The sequence below is a fragment of the Ascaphus truei genome, chromosome 4 (genome assembly GCF_040206685.1).
Source record: "Ascaphus truei isolate aAscTru1 chromosome 4, aAscTru1.hap1, whole genome shotgun sequence".
NCBI classification, from domain to species: Eukaryota; Metazoa; Chordata; class Amphibia; order Anura; family Ascaphidae; genus Ascaphus; species Ascaphus truei.
The window spans coordinates 372,087,331-372,112,725 of NC_134486.1; the positions used below are offsets into that span (position 1 = coordinate 372,087,331).

The following is a 25,395-nucleotide window of genomic DNA, read 5'->3' on the forward strand; positions in this document are numbered from 1 at the left end:
GACATTTACGGGGGGGGGGGGGGAAGGTACATGTATAGTCAGGCTTTCCCTAAAAACAGCCAGTATGAAGTGTCCATATTATTTGAAGGATTAACAATGCACTAGGTGCTGGAAAAGTAACAATTTGTACTGGAAAAGGATTTCTATGAGAAATGTGTCAAAAAGCTAGAGCGTTTGGGGTCTTTAAAAAGATTAAATCCTTCCTGAAATTAAAAATAAAAACATAATATAATGGCCTCTGTGTGGTCATTTGAGATAGGTTCAAAGCAAAGAGGAAGGGAGGGGAAAAAAAATACTTTCTTAAGCAGATGAATGAACAGATGCCATTTTAACTGACAGGCAGAGAGATGAATGGCCTTTGACCTGCATGGTCATTTAATTTCTATTGACCCAAAGGCATACATGCCTGTCAAAAAGCTTAACCATTTGTTTGAGTTCTATGGCACAATTCAAAGGTAGTTTAGTCTTGAAAAGGATACACCAATTGCAGAACATCAAGGTGAAGAGCTAGTGCGCTTATATTCTTCCTTTGTATCCATGTCTTCCAACACACCATAGACACTAATTTATTTGGATAGGGATTCCTTTATCCTAAAAAAAAGTCAACCATGGTGTTTGGGGTTATTGCTGTACTAATTCCTGTATGGTAACAGTTGATTAAATTAAAAAGGTGAAATCCCACGTAGCCAGCCAAAAAACAACCACAAACACTTTAAAAAAAAAAAAAATCTATTTGGCTCAGGTAAATTTATGTAATCATGTCAAGAGCAAACATTAGGCTCCCCCCGTCCTCCTCCTCTGTAAATGGATTCCAAAATCGGATTACAGTAGGTGCCTCTAAATCGGCGTTTAATGAAATGTTTTCTTTGCCCACCCTTTGATAGCCCAAAAAGCCAGTAATGAAAGAGGGGAATACGGGGGGGGGGGGGAGAAATGTTTCTCAATCTTTTCCTGAACACACAGATATCAGACGCAAGGGAGTAGCCATATAAAATCAAACCCCGCCTTTAAAGTCTCGGCTCACCATGGTTACATGACGAATCAAACAGTTATTTTAAAAATACGTGGCAGATTGTGGTAAAAAAACCACACCAATTACTCCAATGTAAACCCATAAACATCACTACCATTAGTATAATTTGGTCCTAAGGAGGACAGTCATTTTATTTGTGGAGGCCAAGGTATATTTATTTACATGTTGATATGACTCCAAGAAAAAAAAATTCCAATACAGTAATGGGATGGAGAAATTATATATTTATTGTCTTAAGATTTTCAAAACATTGAAGGTTTCCCAAGGCCCTTCAAGAATGTGCACCTGAACGTTTCCATCTCAAATACCAGCTCTTTCCACAGACGTCACCATGTGTCTTGGCAAACCAAGTTTGGTATGTACACATATTTTGGTAGCTTTTGCTGTATGAAACCACTATGATTTTTTTTTTTTTTTTTTTAAATGAAATCTGTTGCCAATAATGGTTTAACGTTTCTGATTTGCAGCAAAAAATATTTTGCATCACTGAAGCGAACAACGCGGCGATACTAGTTTAAAGTAGATTATTGGGTTTTAAACACTACATGAATAAAAACAACAGTAATAAGCAGTGTACCAATTATTTATTTTCAGATCACACACATACACACACACATTCTGTACAAAAAAAATGCAATCCAGGCAAAAATCATTGCAATACCCCTGGCAAACTACATGCAAAGGCTTTAAAACAGAATTTTAAGTTCACATTTTTAACCATTAATATTGTTTTCTTAAAATTTGACTTAATTAAAACTTGGAAACAATCCAGTAATTTATTTCGTAATACTGATAGAGGAAAACAGTTATTCCTCAATGTTGTATCTTAACATTTAAAGCAGCAAATCAACAACATTTTCATTTTAAAGAGGCAATCCAAACAGGGTTTTTTTTTTATTTATTTTTTAAATATAGAATTGAAGCATGGGGTCTCCAGAACTGAACCCCATTAATTTCAGCTATGGGACCCCTTGCTTCTGGAGATACTTACCTCTGTAGGGGGTGCCGGTAGCCACTCCAGTTTTCACTACATGTCTGCTTTTCAAAGCTCCTGGGCCTTGTGGGCCAATAGGAAGCTGTGAAGTCAACCAGTGCAGCTTCCTATTGGCTCATGCGACGAGGAAGCTGAAAACTGCAGATACCCCGGTACCCGCTACGGAGGTAAGTATCTAAAGGAAACAGGGGGTCCCCAGAGTTGAAATTAATGAGGTTTAGCTCCGGAGATCCGTTGCTTCAATCCAGTGTTAAAACTCAAAAAACAAACAATGTTTGGGTTGCTCCTTTAATTGCACCTGAAAATGAACCCCCAGAGGAGAAAAACTGTAGTCTTACCAAAAGGGACCACTAGTTTCAGGAGACATTCACCAGTAATGTCCAGGCAGAAAAATTGGTACCTGCAAGGGCAGCCAATGACTGAAGACAAATCAGTGCAAACTAGTCTAAAAAAAAAAAAAAAAATAGACTTGTTGAATCCTCTCCTAAACTCGGCAGATTCCCGTGGTCACTGCGGCAGTCAGGCTGCTCAGGGGAACGCGTAGGTTTAGGTAGATTAAATATAATAAGAAATCCCCAAGTGGGGGTGCTGATTTAGCCAACCCAAAAAGCCAGGTTCCAGTTTTTATCTCATGAATAAACGTGAGATAGGTAGGCAGGGGTATATACAGGAACACATTTGCTCCGCCCCAAACAGTAATTTCTTTCCAGTTTAGAGAACGTTGGAGGAAATCAACCAGACCAGGTCAGCATTTAAGCTCCTGTTCCTAGAGCAATATATTTGTTAAACCCAGTGCATAATAGTTACTATGTATAATGTGTGCCTGCTGCTTTATAGCTGCATGACCAGTATGCTTTCAAGACTAATATAAATCCACTAAACTTTATCTCCAGTAGCAGTGAAGCCTGTAACGCATTTGCTGTGTGATGATCTGCAGTCTTCTCGAAAACTGAAGGGGTAATTGTGCTTTAAATCACATTTTAGATCTTCATTTTGCTCTGCGTTATGGAGCGATAATATTTTTTTTTATAAGACATAGCTATATGTGCTTTACCTTTGTAAGGGTAACCCTTAAAAACATCAAAAATGTAAACGTTACTTTAAATGGCTGTACATAACTCCTGCTTTGGAAACCAATCAACCTCCAAACGGAATTCAAATTCTGACTTGAATTTCTGTTTTTGGATAGAAAAGTAGCAATTTATAATGAAGCGCATATTTTTATAATATAAAGTAAACCATTTCACTGCATAATCACAACTAATGTTCTGAAGTGCAATAAATAAAAATATAACAGCAAAACACTGAATGCCATGCTACCATACCCGAAGGTCACAGTCTGAATAGAAAGCAAACACTTGTGGCAGAACTAGATCTTTTCAATAAATGAAATAGGCTCAAGCTTCTTTTTGTCACAACAGTTGTGTTTGTAAGGTACTCTGACTACTAGGAACATGGCAGCTGTTAATAGTGGTTTAATAAAACCCAACGTTTCTTAATACATGGTTCAACAATTTAGAAAAACAATATGGTGGAAATTAAAGGAAAAGCATAATGTTTGAGCTTCTAAAGCCACAAAAATCTCTGCGATTTTGACGGTATTGAAGGTACTTGAAAGAAAAGCAATAAAAATGTGTTGGTCTGATAAAATGTATATTTGTTAAAAAAAAACAACAAATACTACCTGATGAATATAAGGCTGTAACAAATCCTGCACCCCAACAATCTCACGGTTGTTTATAGCTTGATGGGGTCAGGAAAGAAGACTTAAAATAGTTGATTCTTCTTACATAAATGTAATCTTGTAGCAGCAACACATCTAACAAAGCTAAGTAGCCCCTGAAGAAGATAACGGAAATTCAGGGATCCCCATCACAATTAAGTTTAATGAGTAGGAATCCACAATTCTTAAGATTCTAAAACTATTTAGGGACTTCAGATGGGCAGTGAAAGTATATGTACTAGCCTTGACTGCTTTTTTTTTTGTACACAAAGTGAACACCTGCCCTAAAACGGAGTACTCTATTTCAAAACATCTGTTAGCAGCACTGACCCAGAAGGCAGCCAATCTTTCCAAACATGCGGTATACTGAATAAACTGGCCATCAGTGAGTAAGGATCTATCAGACTAAAAGATTGGGCTAAAAATATAACTTAAAAAAAAAGCCAATAGTGTCATAGTAGGAGTTACACACAGGCAGCTAGAATTGTTGTGTACTAATGAAAAGCAAGACAACTCTCTCTCTCTATTTAATTGCTGTTTTCGTAGCTTTTTAGACACCGGCCTCAGCCAAGCTGCGCAAGAAATGAATGCCCGACCTTGAAACTGTAAATGTAACAGATAATAAAAAATAATGCCTAAACTGCAATTCTTTGACAGACTGACAATTAAAACACAATATAGCAGATACAACCAACCAATTCACACTACTTTAAGTATGGTTTAAGCACTTTGGTAAAAGAAAAAACATTTGTTCATTTTGCAAGTTAAATATAATGGCAGAGTGTAAATTCAGTTTTGTGCCAGGTCAGTCAGATTAAGGATACACGTCTATGAAGTTTCAGTGACATGAAGGTAATGGCTATGTAAATACACATAAGTATTAACATCAATCTGTATTAAATTATGTAAACATATACATCTTCTGAGGTCAGTAAAACAATCCTCTTCACTTATAGGATTTTACTGAAGCATAGCCCGGATCTGTTTTGAAGTAGATTCATCATTCAGGTGCTTTGTGGTAAACCTGAAAGTTTGATAAGAAATTAAAAATTATGGAACAAACTGCAAAATACATACATACAAAAAGCTATTCATACATTATAGTTTATTTGTAAAGTGTCCACATATTCCGTAGTGCGGTATTGTAGTGTGTCAAATATATAGTCGTTTTTCTACTTATTGTCAGATTCTGAGAACTATTGTTTATTATCCACAACACACACACACAGATTACAAAAAGTATGACTAAGATGTACTGTACCTGAGTGCGTTTAGAAGGCCTTCTACAGAATCTGGCGGTTGTTCCTTCAAAACCTTTATACACCCTTTCATCTAAAGTAAAGAACGAAAATTTATTATGAGAAACGGAACATTTTGCCTCTCAGGTCATTGCCTAAATTTGATGTGATTATATAGAGAAGAGCGAACTAGTCTGAATCTAAATCAGCAGATTTCCCAAGGCTCTCCCTGGCAAATCCAAGCATCGAAATGAAATCCGCTATTGCATTTCTTCAAAAATTAATTGTTGGGTCTCAACCACACGGATTCAGATTACATCTGAAGACTCGATTTGGATCCCTGAAAAAGGGCTTTTGCGTGGTGGAGGACTTCAATTTAGTAGCGTCTAGTTGGATTGGCCAGTTCCTTTCAACCGCAGAAGTCCTTGGATATGGTCACAAAAAGGTAGATTAGTGTTTTTTTGGGAGGAGGAAGTGAAGGACGTCAATTAAGTAATGTCTCCAGGTTGGGGGGGGGGGGGAGGGGAAGTGTATGTGTGTGGGTGAGTATATATCCCCTCAAACCACACTCCAAATGAATTAGGGAGAGACACTTGTGCCCAAAAAGAAGCACATCTGATGTACCCTGGGAGGTATGCTAATGGCTATGCACAGTATATTGTATTATATAAATGAGCCACATCCCACAATTCCTAAAAGACCAAACATAACAACTATACAGAGTTGACAAGCCCAAGGCACCTAGTGACTGGAATGGTGTACTGGTGTCAGGCCCAACGGGATAAGAACAGACAACCTCTGCTACTCTGGGCATCAGCTCTAGTGGGCCGAGCTAAACCAGCTGCTGGGCAGCATCACTGTCGCATCATACTTTTGAGCTGCTCACTGCTCACACATGTAGCTAATCTAACTATTAGCATAGGTCACAGGTATCGCCGATGTGCTCAAAAAGGAACATTATATCGTCAACCAGGAAGTGGAGTGCTTTTAAAGGAAGCCAGGGGTTGGGAGCTACAGGTATGAACACTCCGTGAGAAGTTGAGCTCAAAACGCTTGTATGCTGTGACAGCAGTGCTATAGGATGGATATGCACAAAGGAGGATACAGTGTAACAGCATTTTAATTTCCCTTAAGAAAAGTTGCATGATGTAACAGTTACCCATGTAACAGACAAACGTGACAAAAATATGGGTATAAACACATTATTTCTTACTGTTAAGTACTTGAGCCTTTCAATAACCACACCGCGGCCAGGGACAAAAATATTCACTGTGTCATCTGCCAGATACATACTGAATTGAAGTTAAAATAAATAAAATTCTACAAATTACAGGAAGTTATTCCATTGGCTTCCCACAGCGCACAAATTGGGTTGACAAGTCTGAGGCACCTTATGAGGAATGGGGTATGATGTCAGACCCAACAGAACCAGAGGTTGTGTGGGTGCAACTTCTGTTATTCATGACAGCTGTAGTGAGCTAAACCATCCGATGGCTAGCACCCCTGTCACTGCATACCTTTGAGCTCTACTGTTCACAGTGCTCAAACCTGTACAAAGCACTTTACCCGCTTCTGGTATAGAGAACCATATCCAACAAGTAGCAGACACCTTACAGTCCATTTATTTGACTATAAACTTGAGGAAGAAAAGAAAGTCTTGCTACAGCCAAAGAATAGGATAAAGTACGGTGCAAATTAAGGGATACAATTATACAGAATAGCATCCATTAGTTATCACTTCATTGTGATCAAAGGCTTAATTATACTTGTAAAATACTAGGCACTCAGCATTCGGCAAGAATTATTTATAAAATATTTTACCAGGAAGTAATACATTGAGAGTTACCTCTCGTTTTCAAGTATGTCCTGGGCACAGAGTTAAGAGACATAATACCTGGTTACAAATACAGTTACATAAATGAACAGGGTATACATTATATACAAGGCATTGCATGCACAGTTAAAGAAAATATATATTATGGGCGTATGAAACAGTTACAGACCAGATTAAAATGTAAGACAGAATAGCTGTGTTATGGTGTAGCAGACAATGCATCAAGTTTGGGAAAGGGGGAAAATAAACCCCTTCTCATTTTGGATATCTTGCGGTTTACTCGATATGCCTCACATTGGGTACTTGGGCTTGAACTCTATCGCAAACTGAAAAATCCTATTGATCAGCAAAGTCTCAGTTTATACCAGAGCAGAGATAATATATGTTGCACAGCCAATAGCATATTTTCCAGGGTCTCAGGTATGTCTCTGTTATTTGGAGGTAGGTTTGAGGGTATATATAACTGGAGACTTCACTGAAGTCCACCTCCCCCCAAAAATCTAATCTGCCTTTTTGTGACTGATCAACGTTTTTCGGCCGTGAAAGGAACTGGCCAATCCGTGGCAGATTCGAATTCCGACGAACATTCGCCTATTTCTAGCTGTATACATAAAGACTCATAATCCAATTAATCTGTAACATGTTTTATATTGCTACCACATTTCTACAAAATGAATATTAAAGATTACCATTTTAAAGCAACAATTTGCCCCAAAAGCCTATGAGTTTAAGTTTTTCTTAATCCCTAGCACGGTAAATTGTGCTCCATTTTAACCTCCTGGTCAATAAATATTTAAAAAGCTTATATCCTGGAACGGAGCAACAGATATTCAAAACAAAAAAGGTTTTTTATATAGGCAATCCAAGAGGTACTTAATTTTTTTGTTGCTGTAATACATGCAGCCTGATTACCTTTATTGAAAACTAATTACCAAAGCTGCCGATCGATTCATTCTGTGATCGATCAGCAAAGATCCTGCTTCTCAGGGTTCACTAAATGTCTACCTTTCAGTTTCAATTAATCATTTACTCAGTGTAACTCAGCAGCTACAATGTATACTTATATTACCAAGATAACATTATGTATTGTTACAGTTTACAGCTCAAACTGCTAGAAATATTGGTAATAAATTATCACAAGCAGGAAAGTGTTGCAAACATCTTGCACTGCTGGGGAGGTGGGCTAAAGCCTGCTATAGAAATCAAAGAATGCTCAGTACATTAAAAAACTCATTACAAATGGCATGGAGTTGAATAAAAAAAAATGTAGTAAGTATAAAAATAATAAATGGCGGTAAGCACAGACTGCCGCTTTAATCACAATTTCACCACCTCTTGTAATTCCCTAGCAGAAAAGATACTGCAATATCAGTGCTTGTAATTAAACCATCATTCATTGCACTAACCAACACTAAACACTTGTACTGTATGTGCTGAGATCAAATAAAGACATTTTTGAAGCATACTTTTTTTTTTAACGTCAAATGCACTCGGCAAAAAAAACCTTCCACAAAATCATTTAATAAACCATCTATTTGTTATGAGTTTGTACTCAGAATTATCAATGCCTCATTAAATCCATCATGTTTCTGAAAGTGTATGTGGATATTTGTATGGGTGCCCTACAGCAGAGGTGCGCAAACTTTTCAGTTCGCGCCCCTGTTTACACTCCCCCCCCCCCTCCTTGCCTGCTCACGGGCTTTGGCGGCGTCATGTGACACCGCGTTGCCATTTGACCCCGACACAACGTTGCCATGGTGACGAATCGTCAAAGAGCCGGCTGAGAGCAGGTAAGAGAAGTTACCGAGGACTCGCATCTCCCGCGGCATTTAATTTAAATGCCTTGGGGAGAGCGCAGGGCCACTGCAACCGCCACACCCCCTAGAAAATCCTGCGCCACTCCGCCCTACACAGTAATCTTTTCATTCCTGGAGGACTCCACTGTTAACCATTTTGCTGATCCTTGTGAACAGCATTCTAAATGTTACACTTGTTTACAATGGTCAGAATACTTGCTATTACACTGTAGGGAGTGTCTTCATCTTTACCCAGCTGGTATCAACATATTAGTTGTGCTACAATTCTTACATCAATCTTCGATGTCTTGCAGAAAGCACCCACTGGATGCACATGATCATAAAGAATGATAACGCCAACCATTACTCTCATACAGAACATAAGTGTGTCTTCACTGGTAAACCGACTCCTGTATTCCCTGCAACAACAAAAAGGTTTGGAAAACAGGTTCATCAGATGTTCTACTTTGACTACATTTTTCAATAATTTCATTTTTTTCCCAATAGATATGAAACAGATTAAAATTGACCAAAAGGAGAACTTATCCAACTATACATCATCTTTCAAAGATAATCCTCGACATTATATGACATTTTAATGGGTTCTACTTTATATACACAAATAGGAAATATCCAGAAATCACAGCTAAATAAGCATTCCCAGTATACACTCATCCCAAACTTCATACCTTATGAGACTGCGATCGAGATGTGAATTTAAATGTAAAAACAAGGTCAACACGTGTGTGTGTGTTTGTGTAAGCTTATACATCACCCAATAAAACCATCAAGACATCTGTCACGAAGAAGAGTCAAATGAACAAATACAGCACCACGCAGGTTAGTGGTGTAATAAGTCCACATATTCCTACGTTTCCGTCTACCTATCGGACCTTAATCGAGGCAAAGTGACAAGTGAAGAACACCAGCACGATAAAGCTAGAACAGCCCGGAAGTGGAAAAGGCTACGCTCCCAGGTCACACTCCAGAGTGTCGGTAACCTAGCAAGAAGTGGAAATAGTTGGGCAGTGCCAAAAATGCCAGCCTAGTGAGAAAACAGTTACATAGTGGCAGGCAAATCTAAAGATCATCAAATCCAATGAGCGGGAACATAGTATCAAGGGCCATATACATAATACATTGAATACATTAAACATCTCTAACAGAATAAGATCTAAGCATGTGGAAAGAAAAACAGCAAAGTATAGATCAAGGAAAAAAATCTACATATGCCAGAAGACATACAGTAACTCGCGATAAAAAATTATATACGGCCCTAGAATGGGGATAATGTGCGTAGTGGTAATAGGAGCATCATGACATCCATATTGAGAAACAACAATGGGCTAGTCCATAAGAAGAAGCTTAACACAAATATAGCCACATGGAAAAAAAGCCACCTGGCCAGAACAGACAGACATCGCTGGTAGTAGTGGCAGAGCACTGCAACTAATTCATCCTGGCAAAGCATGAAGGAAAACTCAAACGGGTCACACTAAACCAGTCCGTAAAGTACGAGCTACCATGTTGCGAAGACTTGGTACGTTCGGGCGCTCAAGGCACAACATACTGGAATATCAGTTCACATCTTTCGGTCTTCATGACAGCAGTAGGGGGCATGTTTTATCCCTGGCAACGCAACCCAAAATAGTGGAGCAATACATCCACATTGCATACGGACAAAACATAAATGTTGTCCCATGTCAATATTTACATTGTATTGACATTGCCCTTTCCATGCAGCTATATTTGGGTTACACTAACCTCCTTATTATTGACTAGTCCAGGGGAGCGCAAACCTTTTGTGCTGCGCCCCCCGTCTTCTCTGCTGCGTCGCCTGCGTCCCCCTCCCTACATTAGAGCTGCGTCAAATCACGCCACGGGGTCATGTGACGTCACATGACCCCGTGGCATCATGACGCCACATTCCCATGGCGACGCTTCACAGAGCGGCCGAATCTGGGTAAGTAAAGTGTTGCATGGGGCCTCACGCGATCCCCAGGCATTTAATTTAAAAGCTGTGGGAAAGAACGCAGGGCCTCTGCAGCGGCCCGCTCCCCTCCCCCCCAGCAAAATCTCCCGCCCCCCAGTTTGCGCACCTCTACACTAGTCCATTTTTCAATATGAGGTCATGATGCTCCTATTAAACATATGCACATTATTTATCTGCCACACTAGGGGAGTTTATATATTTTTACCTGAATTTATGCCTGCTGGCACACGTGGATCTTTTTCGTATTGATCTGCGCTTTGCTTTTTTCTTACCATATGTTTAGATCTTCCTAGGTTAGACATCATATGTTTATGTACACAATTTATGCTCATGACCCTTGAAATCTTGTCGCTCAATGGATGTGATTGTTACATTTTCTTTATTTTTACCGGTCACTTTCTAACCACTTTCTCTCTATGCTATGTACACAGGCCGCCATTGTGCCCTGTCCCACTTTATTTACATTTGCTTCTAGGCGGTCTAGGACATTTGGTTGCGGCAGTTTCGCTACGACCAAATGACCACCGGCATTTCACCGCAACTCACCCCACCGCCGCTAATGTGAGTGCCTAATCACCGTACCCTAAAACTCCTACCCTAACCTCTAAAATCCCTTAAATTAACCCTCTATACCGAGTGCTAAAACCCTTAAATTAACCTCCTACCAATAAACAGTAATCAAACTAACCATACAAGCAGCCATACGGTCACGGCGAAATGACGCAACCAAATGTGCCATTAAGCTGCTAGGTTACAAACATTGGTGTTTGGCCCCATGGAGAGCACTCATTTTAGGTGGACCAAACCATTGGAATATGAGGACTTTAATACACCTATTTATTACATTACTTACCTGCATGGTGGTGTATTTCTTAGTTCGATTCCTCTTCATGATAGATGTCTCTATGGTTGTCCTGGGTGATGTAGAAGCTTACCAATTTTTCTATAAGCGTACAGGCCAAAACATTATATATAAACAAACATCTATATTTACACACACCTCCATTTCACATAACCGTATTGTATTAAACATAATGAAAATAAATATATATATATATATATATATATATATATATATTTAAAGGAATAGATCATGCCACACTTCCAGCGCTCCAAATTAGTGTCTAACCCATAGAACTTCAACATATTTTCTTTGCAGTATCATGTTTCCCATACAGAAGAAGCTTTTGATGGTAGGTGGTAGATGACAATTACGCAGGATGAGTATCATTTCAGTATCGAAGTCCACGTAGTCCCATCCTTCAGGGTGCGCTAAATTTTGTGCACAATTTCTTATGGCATGCATAACCATTACAAGTGAAGCTTGTAGGTGTTCAAAATACCATCATTCAATATTTGAACACAATGTTCTTTTCATTGTGTCAAGCTGAGCAACCCTGCAGAATTTGATTGCGCACATGAACCATTCCTAGAAGTATCATTGTGAAGGCACACTAAACCCCCTTCACAAAGCCTACCATATAACTTTTGGTACATTGGACACAATGAGATCAAGTGATTTGCTCACAAGAATCCAATAATGGAATTTGAACAGGGGTAGCCTTATTTAAAGACAGTGATACTCGCACTAGGGGGCCTATGCAGAGAGCAGCGAATTTTAAAATTGGCGAGTTTAATAAAAAGTAGCTTTTTTGGAGAGTTTTATTCTCCATATGCAGAAATGTGCGAATTCTGCTATGTTTAACATGAATGCGTGTGGCGAGTTTAAATTGGCGAGATGCGCGCTGCAGAAATGTGTTAAAAAAAATTTGCGCCTTTTTTCCCCCTTTTCTATGGCCGCGAGCGGCAGCTTCTTGCCAACTTTTCCTGGCGAGGCAAAAAGGAGACAATCGCGCCATTTTATTGGCGCGAACAGCCGCTAGATGCCGTTCGCGCCTCTCTGCATTAGGATATTTTTAAAACTGGCGAGATGGAGGTTCTCGCCAGCCGCGAGGCGAGTTTTAGAAATAGAAAAAAAAAATTGGCGCGTTTTTCGTAACTCGCCATTTTCTGCTGTTTTCAGCGCGATTTTCTCCAAAAAATGGCGAGTTTTGAAATAGCGCTGCTCTCTGCATAGGCCCCTTGGTCTCATTTTAAAACTATGTAACTCCTATCATACTGTAGGTCTATATGGCAATTTCATGTTGAGCCACACACCTACTGAGTAAATATATTGGAAATGCAATAATGATGGTCCCCAATGTAGCACCTCCATTATCACTTTGCATTATTTAAAGGTGTGCTGGAAACCTTGAGGTCAAACACACGAGAAAAACACTAACCACAGAATATGCACTGATTTTATTTAGTGTTATTTACAGATTTGCAACTCGTGAATAATGCATCAGTAATTTCCATTTTGTGTGAAGTCCTAGTCGCGGCAACCAGGAAATTGCTGCAGTATTTCTGTCCCACAGCAAATGGAACAACATTTCAAAGTAAATACAACCCAAAAGGTACAGCTAAACCCCGTTATAACGCGCCTCGTTATACCGCGATTCGGTTATAACGCGGTTTTCCCGTGGCTCCCGTTTTTTAAAAAAAAAAAAAAAAAAAAAAAAAAAAAAAAAAAAAATTTTAAAAATTTTTTTTTACATTTTTTTTTTGCACACTGCACACACTCACTGCACACACACTGCTCATTGCTCACACTGCCACACTGCACACACACTGCACATTGCTCACACTGACACACTGCACACACACTGCTCATTGCTCACTGCCACACTGCACACACACTGCACACTGCACACACACTGCTCATTGCTCACACTGACACACTGCACACACACTGCTCATTGCTCACTGCCACACTGCACACACACTGCACACTGCACACACACTGCTCATTGCTCACACTGACACACTGCACACACACTGACCACACTCACGCACACTACACACACTTACGCACACTTACAGACACTCACACACACACACACACACAGACACACAGACACTCACACACAGACACTCACACACAGACACTCACACACAGACACTCACACACAGACACTCACACACACTCACACACACTCACACACACTCACACACACTCACACACACTCACACACACTCACACACACTCACACACACTCACACACACTCACACACACTCACACACACTCACACACACTCACACACACTCACACACACTCACACACACTCACACACACTCACACACACTCACACACACTCACACACACTCACACACACTCACACACACTCACACACACTCACACACACTCACACACACTCACACACACTCACACACACTCACACACACTCACACACACTCACACACACTCACACACACTCACACACACTCACACACACTCACACACACTCACACACACTCACACACACTCACACACACTCACACACACTCACACACACTCACACACACACACTCACACACACTCACACACACTCACACACACTCACACACACTCACACACACTCACACACACACACTCACACACACTCACACACACTCACACACACTCACACACACTCACACACACACACTCACACACACTCACACACACACACTCACACACACTCACACACACTCACACACACTCACACACTCACACACACTCACACACACTCACACACACACTCACACACACACTCACACACACTCACACACACTCACACACACTCACACACACTCACACACACTCACACACACTTACACACACTTACACACACTTACACACACTTACACACACTTACACACTCACAGACACTCACACACACTTAGACACTCACACACACTCACACACACTCACACACACTCACACACACTCACACACACTCACACACACTCACACACTCACAGACACTCACACTTACACACACTTAGACACTCACAGACACTCACAGACACTCACAGACACTCACACACACTCACACACACTCACACACACTTACACACACTTACACACACACTCAGACACTTACACACACTCACAGACACTTACCCACACTCACACACCCATATACACACACACACTTTCTCTCCCATATATACATACACACACACTCTCTCACTCTACACAGACGGGCCGCGACCAGCACCACCACCCGCTCCCCCCCCTCCTCCCGCGCAGGCAGCGGGAGCACCGGGGACAGCGGTGGGGAGAAGAAACCCCCCGCTACAACCTCCATGCAGGCAGCATGGTTCTGAGGTAAGCGGCGACCTGAGGGACATCCCCACTCCCATCTCCTGCCCCGCGGCCTGTCCCGCGGTGACAGGGTGAAGCGGGGACAGGAGGGACATCCCCGCTCCCATCTCCTGCCCCGCGGCCTGTCCCGAGGTGACAGGGGGAAGCGGGGACAGGAGGGACATCCCCGCTCCCATCTCCTGCCCCGCGGCCTGTCCCGCGGTGACAGGGTGAAGCGGGGACAGGAGGGACATCCCCGCTCCCATCTCCTGCCCCGCGGCCTGTCCCGAGGTGACAGGGGGAAGCGGGGACAGGAGGGACATCCCCGCTCCCATCTCCTGCCCCGCGGCCTGTTCCGAGGTGACAGGGGGGAAGCGGGGACAGGAGAGACATCCCCGCTCCCATCTCCTGCCCCGCGGCCTGTCCCGCGGTGACAGGGGGAAGCGGGGAGCGGAGGGACATGCCCGCTCCCATCTCCTGTCCCGCGGGATGAATATGCGCTAAAGCGCGGCGGCCATTTTTTTTTCTCGCGACCCCGTTAGTAACGCGGTGGTCTCGGGGTGGACCCCGAGACCCGCGTTATAACGGGGTTTAGCTGTATGTTTCAGCAAGACTGAGGCTTCCAACAGTAACAGTATAAATGCATCTGTAATTGCAGTATCAGCATGATATGTGAGTAAGTGGTGTGCTTTTGATAAAAAGTAATTAACTTACGGTGTTTCCAGCATTACTTTACATACACTGGCCATTGTGCTTAAGCAATCTGTTGTGTTTTCAATGGGTAAGGTTTTGTTCTGGAAAGAAAAGCAAACTTTCAATTAAGACTCAAAACTTTCAAATCCGAATCCAAAATGTCATCAACCTGTGTGTTTTCATTGACTTACATCAGACACAAAGTTCGTGGTGGCGTTGCTAAGAGTCTTCAGCATTGGTGTGGCTTCTGCATAAAACAGGGACATTCTATTGGCCATTTCATTGTTTACTTCATTCTCAATTTCTAGCTATTAAAAAAAGAAAATACGGATTAGAAAGATTGCTAATTAAATGCATCATACTCAGCTGCCTATTATCACACATGGCAGCTACTCTGAACTATAAAATGTATCACATGCTGGATCTTGAACCAAACTAAATGTGTCCACTATATAAATAATGAACATACCAACAGATTTCAACAATGCATTTGCATTAAGATATTAATTACAGCAGTACACAAGAAGAAAGACTTTAAAGTGTAAGGCCTCGGCCAGGCTCCCTGCTTGCTCGATGAGGCGGGCTGAGGCTCAGGGAAAGCGGGTGCTTTCCCTGGCCTTGCGGTTGCTTACCGCACGTGCCGTCAGCGGGCGGGCCGGGGGCGGGCCACTGACGTCACGGAGCTGGTTCGCCCTCATTGGGCGAACCGCTCACGTGACCGGCCTGTTGCGCCGGCAAGCGGGGGAATTTTAAATTCCCCTAAGACCTACGCTTCCGCAAGCGCGTGGAAGCGTAGGTGAGCCCCTACTAAAGCCGCTCTAATTGCGGCTGTAGGGGCTCAGTGCTGAGCGGGAGCGCGCCTCCGCAAGCACTAAACATGGCCGAGGCCTAAGGCAGGGGTGTCAAAACTCAGTTGTCAAGGGCCACCAACAGGCCAGGTTTTATGTATATCCCTGGTTCAGCACACTTGGCTCAATCAGTAGCTCGGTCTTTGACTGAGCCACTGATGGGGCCACCTGTGCTGAAGCAGGGATATCCATAACATCCCTGGTTACGGTGCAGCACAGGAAATGAATATGCTCTGTTCCTTTCCAGTCATTGAGAGGCATTTTGTTTGGTTTATTTTTTTGCAAAACTCTGAGCCCTTTACTTTCAACAGGCAATTTATAATAAAAATTATATGACATACTGTACAAAAACAGACTTTCCCCAGTAACCAGTATTACACAAAGTGCTATTTATATTCTATTCATATTTTTAGCTATGCCACAAACATTTGTTATTCCTTTCATCATTGATGCATAAATCTCTGCCAAGAAGGAATAATGGGAACAGAGGGTAACACTAAAGGTGGTATGTTCTGAAATGTAGGTTTTGCTGCATGTATACTCACATGCATGTTGTTTATTCTGTTGCGACTAATTGTCCGCCTGTAGTAACTGAAGTCATTTTGGATTGCTGGATTTCTCATCTAAAGCAAAACGGAAATCATTGCACGATTAAACAAACTAAAATGTTTAAAAAATGATTGAGAGTGGGGGGGAGAGAAAGGAGGGGGGAGAGAGAGGGAAGTGGGGAGGAGAAAGAGAAGGAAGTGGGGGAGAAAGGGAAAGGGGGAGAGGTGGAGATGAAGGGGGGAGATGCAGAGAAAAAGAGGGAGAGCGAGGCAGATGCAGAGAGAGCGAGGCAGATGCAGAGAGGGAAAGAGCAAAAGAGAGGGAAAGAGAACGAGATGCAGAGAGCGAGAGAGAGATTGAGAGGGAAGCACTCTCTCTCTCTCTCCATTACCTTAAGCTCATCAAAGCGTAGGGTAAAATGAAGAATTTCTGCAAACTCCTTAGCAAGGGCCTGTTCTCGCTCCAGATGTTGTGTAGGAGTATATGGTGGACAGGTTAAGGATTCCAATAAACTCTGCAGAGCTTTCTCTACAAGACAAACACAGAACAAAAATTAACATGAATACTGAATTTTACTTTACCAATTATATAACTTACATTTTAATCCTGTGCAGTACTGATTGGGTTAATAAGATATCCACACAAAGTAGGTTCGATAAATGGCATGAAAAGTTCACTTACAGCTGTAGCATAACTGTTGCAGAGTCGCACCAAATCTACACAGCTAGTTACATGGATTTATAATAGGTGCATACATACTCCTAATAATGCATTTGAAAAGCATCCTTCATTAGACCACAGAGAATAAATAATTACTTTGTAGTGCTTTCCCTCTTTTGTAGAAACGGGAAACGATAGAAGAAAGTGATTTGTGCACCTTCTCATCACCCAAAGTGGCGACGATACTTTGGTCAACCACAACAGAACGAGATTGCATTTCACACTAACTGTATGTATAACATAGAAGCTAAATATTAAAAGGCTGAACACTGACAATAGTCAGTGCTGAATCTGTTAAGGACATACAATATTATTACTTCTGATGTATGGTTTATATGCTCATCAGTTATGAAAAGAACGTTTTCTCCCTGAATCCTAGAACATGCCTGTGTTTCTTTGAGAAAGCGCTGGAAGCTGCATCAACCATTTCAAGACATACGGTTTAGTACGAACAATGCAACCTGGCGGGGTTTTTTATGGACATTACATTTGTTTTGTAACAATAAATATTGATTTTCTTATTTTAATAGGCAGTCCAGACATTCCAGTTGTTTTAATGGCATTTCAGAGACACATCATACTCAAGATAAAACTGCAGACAAACAATTCCTGTAAAGACTGCACTTAACACTTTCAGCACTGTGTGCACAATACCTTTAACTCTAAAAGTGGGTGAATCAATGCCTAAAAGTTAGGGGTTCAGAATTCAGTTGAATTCAAAATACTTCTAGCAAAAATCGATTGTACGGAGGACTATCTTCCTATAGGAGCTTTATTCATGTGTTAAAAGTACTAACGTTTGATCTAAAAAGCATTGAAAGGGCCTCTGACTATGATCTGCCAGCAGTGGTCGAGAAGCCCTCCCACCGCAGGAGAGATCTTTCTGAAGTTCAGGCAAATCTCTCCTGGCACCCGGGGCTTCCCCTGACAGTGTAAGGTTTTTTTTTGTGTGTGTGAATCACAGTCTTTATGGATCGCCAGTGGTCCCTCAACCACAGTTTGGAATGAAAACAAAAACACACACCACATTCTGGGACAACTCACCAAGTCTTATAGAAAATTCATAAAACCGTTTCAGTCTCACAACTAGAGGGCACACTGAATTCCAGGCTTTTTCCTGAAGTTGGATATCATTTGGATTTTGTATAGCCTGAAAGAAAAATAAATCTATAAATTATATACACACCCTTACGCTAGGATGTTAAAGGCAGCTTTTGCTCAAAACGGTCTAAAGAGAACTGCGATTGATATTAGAAAAAGGGAAACAGGACATGCACTCCATATGCAAACAAGTAGTGGTTGCTATATAATTGCTGAAGTTTACTTGATAGTAAAGGCAGGAAAGTGGTAACGTTTTGGGGACACCGCCCCTTCAGACACCTTGTTTTTTGTCTTTTTCGTACTGTGTAGGCAGGAGTGTCGCCTCTGGATACTGTATCTTTTATATTCCTGAACAAATAAAAAAAGCTGTGTGTGCTGTGCACGCGCATAGTAAGTGAAACTTCTTTGACTTTTGTCACAGAAATTGTATTTGTATTGGTGATGTTTTAATTAAAAATCAAAATACAATTTAATTGACAAAACGCAAATACATTTGACTTATAATGCGCGTGCTCTGCACACATCGCCTGTATTAGCTATTTGCACTAAGTGTGAATTCCTTGTGTGTATGTGTGTCAGTCAGTGTGTGTATGTGTGTCAGTCAGTCAGTGTGTATGTATGTCAGTGCGTGTGTGTGTGTATGTGTGGGGGGGGGGTGGTGTGGGTGTGTGTGGGGGGCGGTGGTGTGGGTGTGGGGGGTGTGGTTTGTGGTGGGGAGGGTGGTGTGTGTGTGGTGAGGGGTGGTGTGTGTGTGTGTGGGGGTGGTGTGTGTGTGGGGGTGGTGTGTGGGGGGGGGGGGTGGTGTGTGTGTCAGTGTGTGTGGGGGTCTGGGGGGTTCAGTCAGTGTGTGTGGGGGTCTGGGGGGTTCAGTCAGTGTGTGTGGGTCTCTCGGGGGTCAGTCAGTGTGTGTGGGGGGGTGGTGTGTGTGTGGGCATGGTGGGTGTGTGTGTGTGGGCGTGGTGGGTGTGTGTGTGTGTGGTGGGGGTGTGGGGGTGGGGGTGTGTGTGGGGGGGTCAGTCTGGCGGGATCAGTCAGTGTGTGTGGGGGTCTGGGGGGGTCAGTCAGTGTGTGTGGGGGTCTGGGGGGGTCAGTCAGTGTGTGTGGGGGTCTGTGTGTGTGGGGGTCTGGGGGGGTCAGTCAGTGTGTGTGGGGGTCTGGGGGGGTCAGTCAGTGTGTGTGGGGGTCAGTCAGTGTGTGTGGGGGTCTGGGGGGTTCAGTCAGTGTGTGTGGGTCTCTGGGGGGTTAGTCAGTGTGTTTGGGGGTCTGGGGGGGTCAGTCAGTCTGTGTGGGGGTCTGGGGGAGGTCAGTCAGTGTGTGTGGAGGTCTGGGGGGTCAGTCAGTGTGTGTGGAGGTCTGGGGGGGTCAGTCAGTGTGTGTGAGGGTCTGGGGGGGTCAGTCAGTGTCTGGGGGGGTCAGTCAGTGTGTGTGGGTCTCTGGGGGGTCAGTGTGTGTGGGGGTCTGGGGTGGTCAGTCAGTGTGTTTGGGGGTCTGGGGGGGTCAGTCAGTGTGTGTGGGTCTCTGGGGGGTCAGTCAGCGTGTGTGGGGGGGTGGTGTGTGGGTATGGTGGGTGTATGTGTGTGGGCGTGGTGGGTGTGTGGGGGGGTCAGTCAGTGTGTGTGGGGGTCTGGGGGGGTCAGTCAGTGTGTGTGGGGGTCTGGGGGGGTCAGTCAGTGTGTGTGGGGGTCTGGGGGGTTCAGTCAGTGTGTGTGGGTCTCTGGGGGGTCAGTCAGTGTGTGTGAGGGTCTGGGGTGGTCAGTCAGTGTGTGTGGGGGTCTGGGGGAGGTCAGTGTGTGTGGAGGTCTGGGGAGGTCAGTCAGTGTGTGTGGAGGTCTGGGGGGGGTCAGTCAGTGTGTGTGAGGGTCTGGGGGGGTCAGTCAGTGTCTGGGGGGGTCAGTCAGTGTGTGTGGGGGTCTGGGGGGTTCAGTCAGTGTGTGTGGGTCTCTGGGGGGTCAGTCAGTGTGTGTTGGGGTCTGGGGTGGTCAGTCAGTGTGTTTGGGGGTCTGGGGGGGTCAGTCAGTATGTGTGGGGGTCTGGGGGGGTCAGTCAGTGTGTGTGGGTCTCTGGGGGGTCAGTCAGTGTGTTTGGAGGTCTGGGGGGGTCAGTCAGTGTGTGTGTGGGGGTCTGGGGGGGGTCAGTCAGTGTGTGTGGGGGTCTGGGGGGATCAGTCAGTGTGTGGGGGGGTCTGGGGGGGGTCAGTCAGTGTGTGGGGGGGTCAGTCAGTGTGTGGGGGTTCCGGGGGGGGGGGGGGGTCCGCGCGGGTTGCGCCCGGGTTTTTGTACTACCGCATCCTGGGGGGCCCGCAAACGCCCGTGTCACTGGAGGGCTGAATGGCGCCGCTGCCAGCCGCTTCTGCGCATGTGTGGCGTCCTTCAGCGTCGCCATCACAACTGCGCATGCGCGGCATGGCAGCGGTCGTGGAAGTTAGGTGGGCCCATGTGTGACTGAGTCTGTAGCTGGGAGGTCCCATTCGGGTTAGGAAAGGGGGGGTGGCGGCTGTCCCGGTCGGGCGGTCTCTGCTGTCCGGGCAGCAGACGGGGAACGGCAGCACATGTCAACAGCCGCGGCAGCGGGCGGGGAACGGCGCCGCTGCCAACCACTTCTGCGCATGCGTGGCTTTCCTCCAGTCCCCATGACTACTGAGCATGCGCGGCTTGGCAGCGGATGTGCGGGGGGAATGGCGGCCGTTAGGAGCGGCGCCGGCGCCCGCATATGTCATCGGCCATGTGGGGGGGAGCAGCGGCCGTTAGGAGCGGCGCCGGCGGCGATACCATCTGATTTGTGGAGCGGGTGTGATGTCAGTGTTGGGGTTGGGCTGAGCCAGAACACAGCCCGGCCTCAACTGCCAGCACTGACGTCACATCCGTTTCATTTCTGTCTCCACAATCCATTTTTGCCCCAGTTCGAATGAGGTGCCACTAATGAAGTTTCACTTCAAAAGGTGAAATTTATTGATTCACCTTTTTGCATATAGGAGTGCCTGTCCCACTTACCTTTTTCTGTATCTTTTTGGATGGACAGTATGCACCCTCCCATTACCGTTATTTTTTTTTTGTACATGCCCCGTTTCTGATATATCTATATAGTTTAGCCTGGGATATGTGGCACTGAACATAGTCACTAATGTATATGTATTATATAAAAGATAAAAAGGGGACAGCAGCTTAATGGCAAGGATATCCAATTGGAAAACATGGATGCAGGATTTTATGCATTTCCCGGGCAATGTTTATGTGTAAAAATAGATCACAGTAGCCTACGCCTGAACAGGTAGATCTAGCTACTCGACCATCTACTCTTGGAAGGGCATTTTTGCTATCCAGCATCAATAAAAGGGTTGTGTTTACTTATACTAATTGTGACTAGTCATTTATACAGAAGAAGAAATGTGAAGGGCGCTCCTACAGTATATGAAGTGAAGATACTAATGTAACAAATGAGTGTCTTATCAAACAAATTAAGTGCCAGATCAGCATCTAGTCAAACAGATTAGTGCAAAAGATCAGTGGAATGTGCATTAAAACGCAAAGCGAAAATACTTTTAAAGAGTGATAAAGGTGCTGAATAGTTAGTGCCCAACTTAACGCAGAAGTGAAAAATGCAGCTCAAAATCCTATGGGGAATGGTCCAAGTCTCTCTTTGTAGAAAAGTTATTCAGAGATTGAGGATCGCAGATGTCACCAAATATATGAAAACAGAAACACAATATAGTGTAATATATTCCCAGCTTGATGCGGACTACCAATGATAACCTCTGAGCTGGGCACTCGCATTCCAGATATGAACAGGCACTTCCAAAAAACTGTGGCAAGTATTCCAAGGGGTTAAAGCAATCGCAGAATTAGTCATGGTACACAGGTCAGATGTTTTCAAACTTCCTGCTTCTCGTTTTGTAATGTGTGTGATAATCTCAGTAGGAAGAGAAAGAGGACATGGTACGAACCATACAAATAAATGTTATATGTAAAAGCACTTTAAAAATGAACACTTACACATGTCTCTTTAAAATGGGCATATAAGCAAATAAACGTTGTGAATCACAGCAGTCTCACTGCCACCATTATCAATATATTCTGACAGGTTCGAGGTCAAATGAGCGAAACGCGTAGTCTGTGGTTGTGGCTGGCTCTACACTGCCCCTGCAGCGAGAAGTGTTCAATCCCCCCTCCACTGCACCACCTGATGACCGGAAGACGCGAAACCGGAAATGTCGGAGACGGAGAGACGCTGGAGTAATCGCGGCAGTGAGACTGCTGTAATCCACAACGTTTATTTGCTTATGTGCCCATTTTAAAAGAGACGAGGTGCCAAGTGTTCATTTTTAAAGTGCTTTTACATATAAAATGAATTTGTATGGTTCGTACTATGTCCTCTTTCTCTTCCTATTGCGATTATCACATACATTACAATGCGAGAAGCAGGGAGTTTGAAACTATCTGACCTGTGTGCCATAACTAATTCTGGGATCCCTTTAACCCCTTGGAATACTTTCTTTTTTGGAAGTGCCTGTTTATATTTGGGAGAATATGAGTGCTCAGCTCAGAAGGTATCATTGGTAGTCCGGATCAAGCTGGGAACACATTACACTATAATGTGTTTCCGTTTTCATATATTTGGTGACATCTGCACTCCCTAATCTCTGAAACACGAGTCATTTATACACACAGTTTCATTACCCACAACTTGAACGGTTTGTTCCGTGTTTTTAAGAATAAAAATCTATATATCTGACAAGTGTGAAAAAAACAGAACACAAATGATAATATTAAACATCCTTTTTCATGGTATAGTATTCTAGATGTATTTGTGACAAGTTATTGATGGCATACATCTCGTATCTCTTGTCCGGCTCCTTTGTAACCTTGGAGATCTAAAAGTATACTTTCTGAATCCTGTAAGACTGCATTGACCTGGTTCCATACTTCCCTTTCGCAATCCGTTGGTTGAGCATCTAAATAGAAAAAAATAAATATTTGATATTACATTAGATATTGTAGATATATTTAAAAAAGGGATAACAGAGTTCTTCACTAACCCATAACGTAAAAATTCACAAAATTACCTGTGTAAGTTTAAATTAATCAGTGTGGAATTGCCATGACATACCTCAAAATGTGTGTGTGTTCACAAAACCTGATCTTGTCGTGGTTCCACTGTATAGGTTCAGAATACCCTTATCTATATTATTACAAATCCAGATATTTACACCCCCCCCCCCCCCAGTAAATGTATAGTTGCATCAATTCTCTGTAAAGGGAGTGTTTCTTTATCCCACATTGCTTGCAGAACTGGGTTACTTCAAGAGCTCCTCTATCAAGTTTTATTTTTTATTATATACCTACAAATGTTTATTTGTTAAAAAAAAAAAAAAGCATGACTGCATAGAAGTGTTTTGTTTATTTTTTATTTGTGGGGTTAAGGAACCCTATAATTATATTGTGACATTTTAAGGAACCCCAACCCTCTCTAATAGTGCGTCTGAGGTCCGATGCATTGTAAATTATTCTGTATTTGTATGTTTTTTTTTTTTTTTTTAAAAATGACCTGAAAATTGCAGGAAACTCTTTAGGGGTGCAAGGGGAACCCATACGGTTCCTTAGAATCCTTGTTGAAAAATGCTGGCATAGATTTTAGGGTACTTGGACTTCAGAATGTAATCTTTGTCTAATTTGATCTAAACTAGTGTGTATTTTCAATTATCTGAAATGGGAATCCCAGGTCTATCTACTTAAATAAATAGTTTTTAGAAGTAAAGTCACCGTGGCAACAACAAAAATAAAAAAAATCTCATTGGATTTACCAGCATAAAGAAAGTCTGGAGATAATTAATGACTGGGACAGAGAAGGCAGTCTGATGTGATGTATAAAATATTATATGTTCTTTCTCCAAAAGGGACCCTGAACCGTAGCATGTTTATGTGCAAGTCAAAATTACCTTGAATAAAAAGAACACAGGAGTTACCTTTAAATTAAATGTATCTGGTATTGGAGGTACACTATAAGACAAGGTATGGACATTTAAAAGGCTACATTTTATTTGAAAAAATGAAATACAAATTTGGCTGTATATGCTACACTGGGAACAATTTAAGCATTGACAAGAATGTCTCTCAGGTAACAAATGTCAAACATATCTACTGTATGTACCGGTGACCATAAATACAGCTACATCCGCAAGGCCTTAGTCAGAAAAGGAAGTATATTTGACTATAGAAAAACATACTTTAGAATCTGATTTTTAATATTTGTGTCTAAAGAACATGCTGTAGCATATAATAGAACTACACTTTGAACATTATTATTATTTTCACTAAAACATGGGCTCAAATGTTGAAGCTGGTCTCCATTATGTACAGTTGCTGCCAGAACTGTACTGTTATTCCTAATGTTACGCAACCATCTCCAAAATCCAGAGACAGTCATTATGTGGAGACTCAACATGGTGTAATTTATCAGAGCTGCCAATGAAAGTGCTTTTGCCAGGGAGGTTGTACCGAGTTAAATGAAAGGATACGTGCACAACCTGGGTACCATTTAAAAGTCCATATTTCATTAACATAAGCATAACTTGTGCAATCAAAAATGCTTAAAGTCCATTCAAACTATTTATATGGAGGTGTGTTCAAATCATAAAATAGAAAGGACGAAAAAGGAGCACAGCAAAAAAAGCAAGAATTGGAGGCATTTTTTAATACATTTTTCTAAGT

General features: G+C 42.7%; 1 protein-coding gene across 9 annotated transcripts in view; it reads right to left on the reverse strand.

Annotated features, from left to right (window-relative positions):
• Positions 1-1,598: 1,598 nt before the first annotated feature.
• Positions 1,599-25,395, reverse strand: part of CYRIA (CYFIP related Rac1 interactor A) — a 91,865-nt gene continuing 68,068 nt past the window's right edge. For all 9 annotated transcript variants that reach the window (XM_075598392.1, XM_075598397.1, XM_075598393.1 and 6 more), the window contains 9 exons: positions 23,518-23,639; positions 18,635-18,740; positions 17,262-17,398; positions 16,867-16,944; positions 15,665-15,781; positions 15,495-15,574; positions 8,911-9,037; positions 5,012-5,082; positions 1,599-4,774 (listed from right to left, as the gene is read on the reverse strand). In XM_075598392.1, the coding sequence (XP_075454507.1) occupies positions 4,711-4,774; positions 5,012-5,082; positions 8,911-9,037; positions 15,495-15,574; positions 15,665-15,781; positions 16,867-16,944; positions 17,262-17,398; positions 18,635-18,740; positions 23,518-23,639 (902 nt within the window). In that variant the 3' untranslated portion in view covers positions 1,599-4,710. The remainder of the gene's footprint in view (positions 4,775-5,011; positions 5,083-8,910; positions 9,038-15,494; positions 15,575-15,664; positions 15,782-16,866; positions 16,945-17,261; positions 17,399-18,634; positions 18,741-23,517; positions 23,640-25,395) is intronic.